At 45.4% G+C, this 12,857-nt stretch overlaps 1 protein-coding gene across 1 annotated transcript in view; it reads right to left on the reverse strand.

Annotated features, from left to right (window-relative positions):
- Nucleotides 1–7,860, reverse strand: part of LOC117890979 (zwei Ig domain protein zig-8) — a 47,195-nt gene extending 39,335 nt beyond the window's left edge. Inside the window, exon 1 of the mRNA XM_034796120.1 lies at nt 7,089–7,860. Coding sequence (XP_034652011.1) covers nt 7,089–7,248 — 160 coding nt within the window. The 5' untranslated portion in view covers nt 7,249–7,860. The remainder of the gene's footprint in view (nt 1–7,088) is intronic.
- Between the last annotated feature and the right edge of the window lie 4,997 nt (nt 7,861–12,857).

Consider the following 12,857-nt stretch of genomic DNA (forward strand, 5'->3'; position numbering starts at 1 on the left):
CCAACATTTGGCCAACGCACACGCAACCTGAAAAGGCTGAAAAGAACACCCAAACAAATTGTCTCGCCCGTCAGAAAATGTCTGGGAGCGATGCCATTTTGATCAGCCATTGAGGCGGCTTAATTACTGCGAACAGGCAGCGCTGTGTGTGCGCCAAACACCCGACCAAATGGCCAACTGCAGGAGCTGGCCACAAACATAAAAGTGAAATTTGCGACCGGCCATAAAAAAAGTTCTCCCAGCCATGAATGTCAATGAGGGTGGACGGGGGGGATCGGGATAAATATGAAATGGAATTGAAATGTTAATGGGGCTGCCGCTCTTTTTTGGTTTGAAGCGAATTGGTCGCAGCATTTTCAGGGTCAGTGAAAGTTTTTCGCTCAATCTTTCAGTGCAAAACAGAAGTTGTAATTACCCTAACTGGACATGAATATGCTTGCTCACTTTGCATTACCGTTATTCATCTCACTGAGAGAAGGAGAGAGCACACAGAGCGAGAGAGAGAGAGAGAGAGCCGAGGACCTTTGCCTAGTTCCAGGCATCGTGCCCATTACGTACAATACGCAGCGTCTTCCGGTCTCGAATTTTTTTCGTGACCAAGTTTAATTGCTTTCTGCTGTTTTTAACGGCCCAAACCAGTTGTGTATATTGTTGTAGTGGCTGCAACTCTTGGCCACTTGCCAATGTACACACACACAGACACACAGTTGCATTACGGCCGCTGTTGCATATTCCGAGGCGCCTCGTAATGTTACCCTACTGCCGGGTAAGGCGATTTTGACAGCGTCCACAAAAAGGCAGAGCGAATCAGCTTATGGAATACTTCTAGGAAAGTAATACGAACGAGAGAGCACTATCCTAGGTGTTGGGCGGGCAATTGTAGCGTGGTCAGACATTGCTAGTGGTCAGACATTCTCCAAGGGTATTTGTAGCCTCGACTTGTGGCATTGTTCAGAGTACTGCCACAGCCAGCCCTGTTGTGTGTTGCTCTTTTTGTAGCAAAGGACACCACAAAATTAAGGCAAATGCTTGAGTTCAGTGAACCGAATGTGGAACAGTTGCTGGCTGCTTGCCTGCTTGCATTTTCATTATTTCCCTGCCTTTTTTTTCGAGTGTAAATACATACAAACACATGGGAGAATGTGCATGTGTGTGCTCCCCTCCTTGCAGAGAGTACAAATGCGCATAATTGTCGAGCGCGAACCATAAAAATGTAGAACACGACAAGCGCCCATAAATGTTAGCTGCCCGTCAATTCGTGTTCACAACTTGATAAACGAGTGAGGCTCGGTTTAATTAAGTGTGCCTCTGGCCTGTCTCTGCACGGTCTCTGCCTTGCGAGTCCTCCAATCAATGCAAAGTGGCATAAGGCAGAGTTGCAGACTTCCCATCTCGCCTTGAGTATCAAAGGACTCTGCTCGAAGGGGCCCAAAACTTTCGGCCAACAATGGCTAGGGAAACGGGAAATGAAAAACGCTTTGACTATATAAGAGCTCCAAAGCGGAAATGACACATCAACACAATTGCAAACGGTTTGTATGTGCGGGGCGGTGCATACACATGCGGACACAAGTATTCTCGTTCTCTCACTTGTACGAAGAAAAATATATGTGTAAAATAAACCCTTGAAGTGGGTGGGCGTGGGGCAAAGGACGAACCAAGGCGAAATAAATAAATATGACACGCGCGAGCGCATGAGAAATGCGTCAGGCCCCCAGGCGCCAAATTCTGCTGACAATACTCGTACAGCAGCAGCGGCGGAGGCGGAGGCAGAGCCAGCATCAGAGAAACTGCGGCAACAATAACAGAGCTGTGAGGCAGACATGTACAACAAATAAATACGGAACAAGTGAGGGTGCCATGGTCTAGTCTTGCAACTCAGAGATACCCCCTACTCGGCAACTATCCGAGCCAAAACCAATCCCCAGTGGGTTCCCATACCCTGAGTACTCTAAGAAATAGCCGAATGCTCGGTTACCTTCAAATCACAAATATTGTTTGCTAGCTTTGACTCAAGAGCTAAATATACACAATAATAAATAAAACTGTCCACAAATAAAGACGGTACCCAGACAGAAGCTTTGAAAATAAATCACTTTACTCTGCCAACATTGACAACAATTTTGATTATGAAGTAAATACACAAATCGAAGGCATTTGGTAATGGTTTAATTTACTTGATAAATTCCCATTGTAATAAATTCAAAATACTCTGGCAAGCAGGCAACAATTTGTCTTAAAGGTAAATAAAATCATGGCTCAGCAAATTGTTTCATAATTAAGTTAAAAGGATGTCCATAAATGTTGAATAAAATAGTTCAAATAAAAAGGCGGAGCACCTTTACTGTTCGCCGCAGATGCCCAAAGTACACAACTCCCGTAAGAGGTAACACCGAAAAAGGCAGCGGCAAAGGAAAGGATAAGGAACCAATGCGACTCAGCCATGGGAGGCCACCCTTTGTTGCCACTGTCGCCGGCGCTGATGTGTCTGTGTGAAATATTTCGGAATGACAGAGCAATAAAACTGCTACATCAAGGAAGCGTACGGAGGGGAGAGGAGGGGGAGCGACACACAGCAGCAACAGCATAGACAATTGTTGGTTGTTTCCTGCTAGTTGGAGGCCTTAAACATGCTTATTTCGGCATCTCCTCCATCCCCATCCCCAGCTCCATCTCTGGCGACTGCGACACATCTTCCCTTAACTCCAGCTCCATCCACTGCCAGGGCCCTTGGCTTGCCGCTCTTCCCCTTGTTTTTCTGTGGAATTTTTAATAAAAACGGCTCAGACAAGCTCGAGGAAAGTCGGCTCAAAGCAACATCTCATGTAGGTTACCGGCACGCCCCGTGGCATGCAACGGCAACAGCAACAGCAACGAGAACTTGGTCCCTGGCACGTGTGGCGGAGTCCCTGTGTTAATAAAACTGAATTTTACTTGGAGAATCATTGGGGCAGATACGATTTTTAGAGCCGCGCAACTGGTTTATGTTGCTCCTGCGGATTTATCGACAGGACGACACCCGTACGTACAACTTACCTCTTTTGGTTGTACCCAAGAAACTAAAGGCGACAATATCCATTTTACGACACTTGTCCGTCTCTATCTGCGTGTCGAGTATCTGTTTGTCTGCCCGCATCTGTCTGTGCGTGTCTGTCAGTGTCTCTGTGTGTTTTGGTTCAATTTGGGTTGCCACTTTTGGCTAAAGGCTTTAAAAGCGAGCTGGGACTCAGACCAGCTGCTCGTCCCCCGCTGGTGGAGTGCTTTTTAATAGCCACGCCCAGGCTCAAGGCTGTTGGAAAGGTCGTAAAGCCGGGAGGAGAGAGCCCACACCAAGAGCGACCACACAATGGATTTTGGGTAGAGGAGGCGGCTCCACCGAACTGCTCTAGTTTCGGGCTAATTTATGATGGCACAGCATCTACTTTGGCCGACAATAAACAAAACAATTCTCGAGCCATGCTTGGACTGTGAAAATTAGTTGAAATCAAATGCATAAATTTCTGTTTTTCCGTCTCCTCTGGTACGTGACTGAAATGGTTCCGTTTTGTGTCCGTGCCAAGTGAGTCAAAAAACAATATCCACACACATACGCACGTGCCGCTGCCCCCATTTCTGCTTACCCCTCCCGCCCTCTATCATTCTATGAAAATACAAAAATAAAACCATTTTCAGTATTCCTTTTGACGAACAAAACAAAACAAAACAAAAACACGAGCGCCCCCACACTCGGGGGCGCAGAGGAAACGGAAGCATCCATCCACTGCATATGCCTGGGACGCAAGCCGCAGCTGTCATATAAATGTCAGATCCATAAGTGTTACGAAAGCAGCGGCAGTAAAGAAGTGCTTGCGGTCTGACCTCTGTGCAGGAGAAAACTTAAAACGAGGCAACTTTCGGTTTACTAATGTAGATTTGCATTGTGGAGCTTCCACTATCGTAAGCATCCTAAAATATTTAGTAGCTAGCCAAAGCTAAGCCAAAAGATTTAAGTAGCACCAAAAGACCCTCAAAGGAAGTGCAAGCTCAAGATGTCAATACTGTGAGAACACACAGACAACGACCCAGTCCTCAACCCAATGATATGATGAATGGTTGTCTCCGGCCGGGGGGTCGCCTCTCTAACACACACGCACACCCATCCAGCCACTCCATCTCGGTTCCGGTTGAGCTTCTAACCCGACATTCATCATTCAACGCAAATTCCAGTGAAACCGTATGCCATTAAAATCAACAACATCACAAAGTTTGTTTCATCAAGCATCTTGCGGGAATAAAAAATATCCGTGTACTCGAGTATCTCTGCCTTGTATCTGTATGTGTAAATATACGAAGAAGAAATCAGGTCTGCAGCCCACGCCTCATTGATAATGTGCGTTGGCCTTGAAGCCAGGGGCCCGTCGGCTCCTGGGACTCGCTCGCCTGCAAGTTTGTGTGAATAACCTGGGCCCCACGGCAAATAGATCTCATCTCCTCGCTCGCTCCTTCCTCTACCCCTGTCGCTGTTGAGTATGTGCTTTGCATACTTTGGGCGCCTTGAACGAACTCATCGATTTGACTGTATTTATGGGCGAAAGTGGGCGCGCGGAAGTGTGAGCGTGTGCGTGATGCCTGGCACTTGTCTGGGCCAATGCGTGGCTTCATTCATCAGTCTGACACCGCTGAATGATGTGCCCCACTGATTGCCAAGGGCCGCAGGCGAAGCCAAGCCTAAAGCAGAGCACTCTCCATCTCTTCCCTGCTGCCACATTCTTCCTCTCTTTCTTACAATTAATTATCCCTTTTACCATATGATCACAATCATCATCATCATTCTGTGGCTGTGTTAAAATTGACACAAATGCAAGTCGGAACCCTTAGGGCAAACTAAATCCAATCGAAGTAATCATCTGCAAGAGTATTGATGGAGTCAGCGGCATTCTCTGGAATTTTTCTCTTTGATTTTTTAATAATACCGCTGCATTGCGATTGCATTGAACTGGACTCAACTGGAAATCACGTCCCCATTATTGCTTTAACAACGCAAATTTTCATGGTTTCGTCGAAAATATTTGCAAAAATATTTTTGCCGCGACGCAGGAAAGCAAAAACAATCTATACGGCATTACATACGAGTAATACGTGATATACAAAAAAGGAGTAAAGGCAAAGGAGTGAAAGCCGTTTGTTTGCCTTTCAATGGCAAACAGCTGTGCAAATAACTGCAATTTTGCATACTGCAAACCGCAAGTACGAAATTTATTTATTAATAAACCAGAAAACCAAACATCGAGGGACCGCATGAGGGGACACGAGCGGTGGATTTTATGAATTCATTAAAGGGGAAATATGCGCATTTATTTATCAGGTTTTTACCCATCAACTAAGAGGTGAAAAAGCATCTGACAAACAGATATCGATCAGGGAAAAACGTTTCTATCGCTTGGAATGCTCCACGCCATATCCCCATTCAATTTTTTAATATTTGCAGCATGTGGAGACTCTGAAGTGGACGGCATTTCTGGTCTGAATACCGCTCTGACTTTTTCAACAGATTGTGTTGGTCTCTCTGTTTATTGTTGGCCCTAGATCATTGATTAATTGTGCCGCTACGATTCGATTCTGTCATGTGACAGCCAAGGTATCCTGGAGTGTCGCTCTCACCGCCTCGTCCATTAAGCAAATACATTTTTAATTGCATAAGCAGATAGCTGGCAAGACAACAACCTCAAGGAAGATTCGCATGGAATTTTCTTTGATTGCTTTCGCCTCTTTGCAGAAAGTCCGGGTCCGGCCCGTCCTCCTGCAGCCGTCCTCAAATGCCAGAATGAGGGAATTCTGTTTGTCTGCGCTTAGCCCAGCTTCAAGTAGCTTTTAGCCAAATGAAATGTCAGACGGAGAGCAAGTCAAAGGAAAGGAAATGAAACAATTTGCGCAAAAGTGAATTGCATTTTGAAAGTACGAGTATTTCATTCGAAAATTATAAAACGAAAGACGAAACGAGGCGAGTCGAGGCGAGTCGAGACCATAGACGGTGGACGAGAACAATTGCCATGGAAAATGATGGAAAATTATGTGAAAATGTATGCTGATGGCTTGTTTCCTTTCTGGACTGGACAAACAAAACCAAAGGAAGACAGACAGAGAGTAAAAGGAATGGAATGGAACACTGAAAGCAAAATGCAGCAAACACTGAAACCAAAAGCCAGAGGCCAAACCCAATGGCAACAGTTTCTTGTGTCAACTGCCACATGCAACACAGCATGAGAGGGCAGCAGGGAGTGTGGAGGAGTGGAGGGAGCTGCAACGACCCTGACCAAGCATCAACAGCATTTTGCAAGTGTCTGCCGCTCGTTAGTTTTTGTTTTTCCCATTTTCACATTTCTATCTGCTGCTGCTGGTACTGCTACTGGTGCTGGTGCTGGTGATGCATTGAAAGTGAGATTTTTCTGCCCCAATGTAGCAGAGTGTATTATATAAAAATGTGTGCCACGCATATCATGCCGTTGCATGTGGCAGCGCACACACACCCACACACACTCTATCTCTGTCCTTCTCCATCTGCCACAAGTGCAGAGCGCTGCATGGTCTGCCATTCATTCTCAGACAGCAGCCGCAACTCTTCAAATGATTGCTGCACCAACCTTGACGGCTGTAGGACACGGACCCAGGACCAACTTTCGGATTAGAAACAGGACTAGGCCACCCACCATCCCCCTCCCACCCACCCTTCAGAGGGTCACACATTAAATGCTTTCACCTTTTGACTTGTCACAAAAAAAGGGGAAACCTTCCCTCTGTCTACCCAAAAGTTGAATTAAAATTCTCAGCACAAAAATTAAGGAATTTCAATTGGCAAACTCTCTCCTTTGTGCTCGCTTCCACTCCCGGAAATTGGAAGGGAAATCCAAGGCGACAGAGGAAAACCGTTTTGGTGGGCAGGAGGAGGAGGAGGTGGCGCGATGTGTTACCGGAGGGTGGAGATTGAGGACGCAACAATTAGAGCAGCCAGCGCTTGGCGCACAACAAATTAAATTTAATTTGAAATTAAATGAAAATAAATTGGATTATTTAATTAAAAAGTGCGGGCCGAGGGGAGGGTACGGTCTCACCTCTAAGCAGCGCCATCGACAGCAGCAGCCAACTGATGAGCCAGTTGAGTAATCCGAAATTGGCTCTGGCCGGGAGCAGGGATGATGCCGAGTCCGAGTCCGATGCCGATGCCAATGCCGTGGCCGTGGCCGGGGACAACGATGTCGGGCGGGCGGACATTATATTGCTGTTTCTGTAGCTGTTATCCGCAAGTTTATTGTTATTATCGTTGTACTCTCGGCACGCGATCCCCCTGCAAAACGTGACGGTGCGGGGGGTTGGTGGGAGATCTCGTGGTCTGGTCAACTAACGATTCCGTCAAATTAGACCCGGGAAGCACTCTCAACTAAGCTCTGCCTTGGGAGCAATGAAAGTGTTTTTTTGTTTCGGATTTTGTTTCGGCGGGGGTTTCCCTTTTTCCGTATTTTCCGTTTTTCGCACTGTTTTTTCTTTTTAATCTTCTGCGGCTTAAGTTTTTCACAACACTTTCGGGGCACAGTGTCTATGTTATTTCGAAGGGAACTCCTTGGATCTCGAACCCTATAGACAGACACTGTTTCACTTGAAAGTAAGCGAACCGCACAGGCTCGTTCGTAGGGTACTATGCAGGCGATTATTGCATTTTAATCGCCGGTCATTAATTCGCCATTAACACGCAAATGGGCTCATTAGGCCTAGGGACAACTTGCCACTCGGTAGTAGTGAATCTGCATCTGAGTCTGGCCAGAACTGACCGCGCACCATAAATCAAGAGACGCGTGCTTCGCTTCCGAGTCGCAGGATGGAACTGAAAGGCGAGTGGCAGTCGTGGTCGTGAGCCCCATGCGGCAGCACGAATGCGGCATGCCTCGTCGCATGCCACTCGTCGTCGTCGTGCCCCACTCGGCATTCCCCCCAAAAAAAGAGAGCGCCCCGAAGAGCGAGCCAGAGAACTCTTAGAATTCAGATTATTGGAGCACGAAATTGCGAGGCAACTTTCAAGTGAAGCTATTAACATTTTTTGTATTTTGTATTTTGTGTTTTGTTTGTTTGTTTGTTTGTTTGTTGTAAGGGCATTGCCTGCCTATACACTCGGTTGTTCTGCCCAGGTCTGCTTGCAAATATTTTGTAATATATCTTTACATTCTGGCATATACTTTCCATGGAGTACGAGACCTCGGTATTTGCGTTCATTCCTTGGCTGACATTTCAGATATACTACCAGGAATAACCATTCTGTTCTTTATTAAACATACTTCAATAGAATATAATATTATTTATTATTTACATTAAAAAAGTTATTTTAAATTGGATTCCCACCTTGGAACACCTTTTAATAAATTCATACAAACATAAGTGATTACAAACATAATTTAATTTCATTTAATATTTATTATCGAATGGTAATCCCAGCTGTATTATTCGTCTATGCATTCTATACATGTTGGTTCTGCTGTGCTGATGTTCACGTATTTAAATAACTTTAAGTTCAATGCCGATTTATTTGAACGGAAATGTTCTTCTTGCCGAGAAGAATGGTTGAACAATCGTCTCAGTAGGCCAACAAGTTCTACCGTCAATATTCAAAGACCACATATACTCATACTTATGTCCTGCCGTAGGTCAGTTAAGCAGCACGTACGCTCGCACACGTATAAGAGATTTTCCCGACTCTTATACCGGCCGTTCGCTAAGAGAGAATTTCCCCCGCAACGAGCGTTGGCTCAAAACAAACTGTTGGTTTTGCTGGTCTCCTCGAAGTTCTCCTCCGTTCAATTGGTCAACAAAAAATGCATTTTTAATTAATGCCCGTAATTAGCCTTTTTTTCATTCGGTATCCCTTTCGCGGTTTTATTGTTGGGACCCGGGCACACCGCACCCGCACAAACACACAGCCGCAGAGAGACGTTCAGTCTCAGTGATAAAATCACACTCACACTCACACACACATAAGAGTGAGTGTGTAGGTGGAAAGGAGAATTTTTCAATCAATTTGCGAAACTTTTAATTACAAGTCAATTTCACTTTGTGCAAACAAACAGATCAAATGCATTCGATGGACCCACATAGGTCAAGTCGAGGCGATTAAATCAATTAAATTAATTAGAGTGAATGTGGAATGTATTTGCAGAATGGCCAAAACTTTTCTAGCCGATTAAATTAAATTAATTGGCACCCCCGCTGTCTTTGGCTTTCACGCTGTCACACTGGCGACGCGACTGTCTTATGCAATCATGTTTTCAACTTATAAATCACCCAAGGTCGTCGTAATTAGCGACACCCACTCCTCCCCCCATACGAACGCTTCATATTACTTCAATATGAACACAGTGAAAGCGCAGTTGAATGTACAATGAACTTATTGCATAAAGTCACACATAATGCCGGAACCGAGACTGTCCACTGCAGAGCCTCTTCACTGTACCATCTGGTCAGGGAGATGGCAGTTGGAGGCACGTGTCAATCGCAAGCCGATTATAGATAAAGTAAAAGGCGAAAAAGCAAAATTTGTAAACTTTTTAATTGAAACAATTTGTACAATTTTTGGCCAAAAAATACATCCCCACCCACCACAAGCAGAAAAGAGCAGACAAACTTTCAGGTTTTGCTTTTAATCTTCGTTATTGAGAGCCTTGAGCGATCCATTTACCTAGCACGAGCAGCAGCAGGACCAGTAGCAGGGCCAGCACAGACTCCAGGACCCTCGGACCGTCTCGGCCTTTGGGTGATTTCTTTATTGAATTATTCGGCTGCTTTAACATGCGACTGGGGTGGTAAAAATAATATTCTGTATTGATTTTTTCTATATTGACAAACACACTACAGTCGCTACCCATAAATGCGGCGAATCTGTTTTGGTTTCTGTCCGGATTTCCTTTGGCACATCATTATTCCAATCAGAGACGCACGCGCGACTCACAATTGGATTCGGATTCCAGTTCGGATATGGATATGGATCTGGCTGCTGGGTGCTGGTGCGGCGTGCCGGTTAGGGGTGAACAAACAAATCAAAAATCTATTAAGAGTCTCGGGGGACCGGGACCCCGTCTGAGCCGATTTCCTTGCGGTCACGTGTCACCACGGAGCTGCAATGATACTCGTCGTATCTCGCGCTACCTCTTGACTTCCACCCAAAAACGCCAAGCACTTCCGGACCCAGTGCCGCTCGTCGTTGGAGGGCTGGAGAGATATGGCTTCATTAGGAGTGCAGCGGTGAAAGTGATGACCCTTTGGAGGGCCTGGCGCGAGGGTGGAAAGTGCCATTAATTGAAATGCCAGGCAACAGCTTGTCAAGGCAACGAGCCATGGCCAAATTACAGCCGCACACACGCTCTCACGTCCTTTTCTCTTTCAACGAGCATCACGCCCCAACTTGTTTATATAAACTTTGGACACGACTTTCCAAATGATAATATGCACCCGTTTCGAGGGTATATTGAACAGCATGTGAGTCATTTACAAGCATTTGACACGTCTGGGCGACAGATGCACTCTTTCGCAGTTTTTTTCGCACTTTTTACCGTCTGTCGGAAATCCAAAATCTCGTAAGCTAATAGCTGTGGTTTTTGTATGATATTTTTCACTCCATTGAAGTGATTTTTTGCAAAGGGTATTCTTTATTCGTCTTATCTTCTCTTCCGTTAACTTGTTTTGATTTCCGCTTTCCGCTCTCTCTTTCGTTCTATAGTCCCCCCGCTCTGTTCTCAGTAGATCTCATAAAACAAAGGGGACCAAACCCAACCAAAGCAAAAAAAAACGCAAACCAAAGCAGAGCATACAAACACAAAGGGGAAAAGAAATGAGCGGCAGTGCAATAAAAATCAAACCCGCATAATTTAACATGAGTGCGCGCTCTCTTCACAGCTGACTCAGTGCCGTTGGTCTGATGAGGGAGGGGAATGGTGAATGGGGGGGGCTGCGTGTGTGACGACACTTATGGCCAAAGGAGAGGGTGGGTGCAAAACATCTCAATTATTTGTGTGCTCCGGGACCTATGTACACACACACACACACACAACCCACCTTCCACGCACCGTGTTCTTCGGAAGCGCCTTATTTTATTATCAGCCCAGCGACAACAGCAACATTAACATTTAAAACAATTTTCAATGTAGTAAAAATAACTGTAAAAATGCTTGCAAAGACAAGAGGACAGAGAGAGAGAGAGAGAGAGGAGAGCAGGAGAAGCAAGAACAAAAACAGCATTTACTATGTGTATTTGTGTTTGTTTTTCACTTCCTTCACAATTCACACGCCTCGCCTGCATACTTAACACCAAAAGCAACTACAATAACAAGCATGAAAGGAAAGCATTGCCAACCGACGCTTGGGATACCCTTGCATTTCCATTGCCGCTTTGGTAAGTTTATGATTTGATATGACCACCGCTTGGAAACCAAAAAACCCAATAGCCACTGATGTTCCTTATGCGCAAGAGTTTAGTTTTTGCTCATCATTAAAATGTGCATTTGGACTTACATTTATTTTGGAATTGAGAATGTAATTTTTGCTGGGTCAAACGTCTGCTAGAACTCAGGGTAGCCTCTGCAAGGGTATACTCGTAGAACAAACCACCGCAAGTAGAGTAAACAGCTGCAGGAGAGCACTTGCCCTCGACCCTGTATTGCCCACTCACACCCTCACTACCCGTCCCATAGTGGGTGGGAGAGACGGCGAAGAGCAGAAGCAAGCAAGCCAGCCACACAACAACAGTTTTTCTTATCGCTCAAATGTCATCGACTGTCGGCAGTTTTTGGCTTTCGCTTTTGCTTTGACTTTAGCTTTAGCTTTGTCTTTGGCTGCCCTGCCCTGCCCTGCCTCTTCCAACCTAACAGCTCATTCCTCGACTCGCAAAAGGGCGTTCATTTGTGAAATTCTAGCCATGCCCAGGGGCGGCACTTGCGGCATTTAGTTAGTAATTTAGCGCATTTAGTACGCAATTTCTGCTCCAATAGGGGAAAGTGCCTGCCGCTTGAAGCGGGGGACCAGCACTCCAGCACTAGGATTAGAGCTTAGAATGGGGGCCAAACAGCAACTGCTCCTCTGGGGAGGGGGTCATGGTCACGGCCTTGGTCATTAGGCTGCCACTCTATGGGCGAATTGCAAAATAATTGTAGTTTTTCTTGGTGATTCTCTTATGAACATACTAAAACTGTACATACGCTGGTACACTGAGAAAACATTGGGACAACTTCAAATCAACTTTAAATCAACAACAATTATTCGAAATGGAGTACATAATGACTCGTCTCACTCTTCTACACATTTCACACAGAACTCGAACATCCCTTACATAGATTTGAAAAATTCCCTCAGTGTGTGTGGCACAACAATCGGATCAGATATGTACAAAGTCTCAACGGTAGTTTGTCCGAATCAGAGATATGGTAATTTGAGTTTGGTTTTCTTTTCTGGAATGATTTCCGCTCTTTCTCTCCCTCCGTCTATCCCTTCCTAATAGTCTACACACTTTAATCACATCAACCACTCTTTCCGACTCTGACAGAACTTTCAGGACATTAACATAAATAATAAATGATCCCTAATGCAATTCCTGTTTAGGCCCAGGCGGACTGATGGCCTGAGAAGTCTGCGGTTCAGACAATAACATAAACATTGCATTTGGCCAACTGGAGAGCAGATGGGGCAACGTTAATAGTTTGCTAGACAAAGACCAGGGTGGAGGTCCTTTAACCACATAAATTTCGCATCCAAATCAATAAGCGCAAACCCCAAACACTGGAGGAATGGAAGACATCGGAAGCCGTTGACATTGGCTTGTGCTAAAGTTAATAAATTGTGGCCAAGGA

This window comes from Drosophila subobscura, chromosome E (genome assembly GCF_008121235.1).
Source record: "Drosophila subobscura isolate 14011-0131.10 chromosome E, UCBerk_Dsub_1.0, whole genome shotgun sequence".
In the NCBI taxonomy this organism is placed as follows: Eukaryota; Metazoa; Arthropoda; class Insecta; order Diptera; family Drosophilidae; genus Drosophila; species Drosophila subobscura.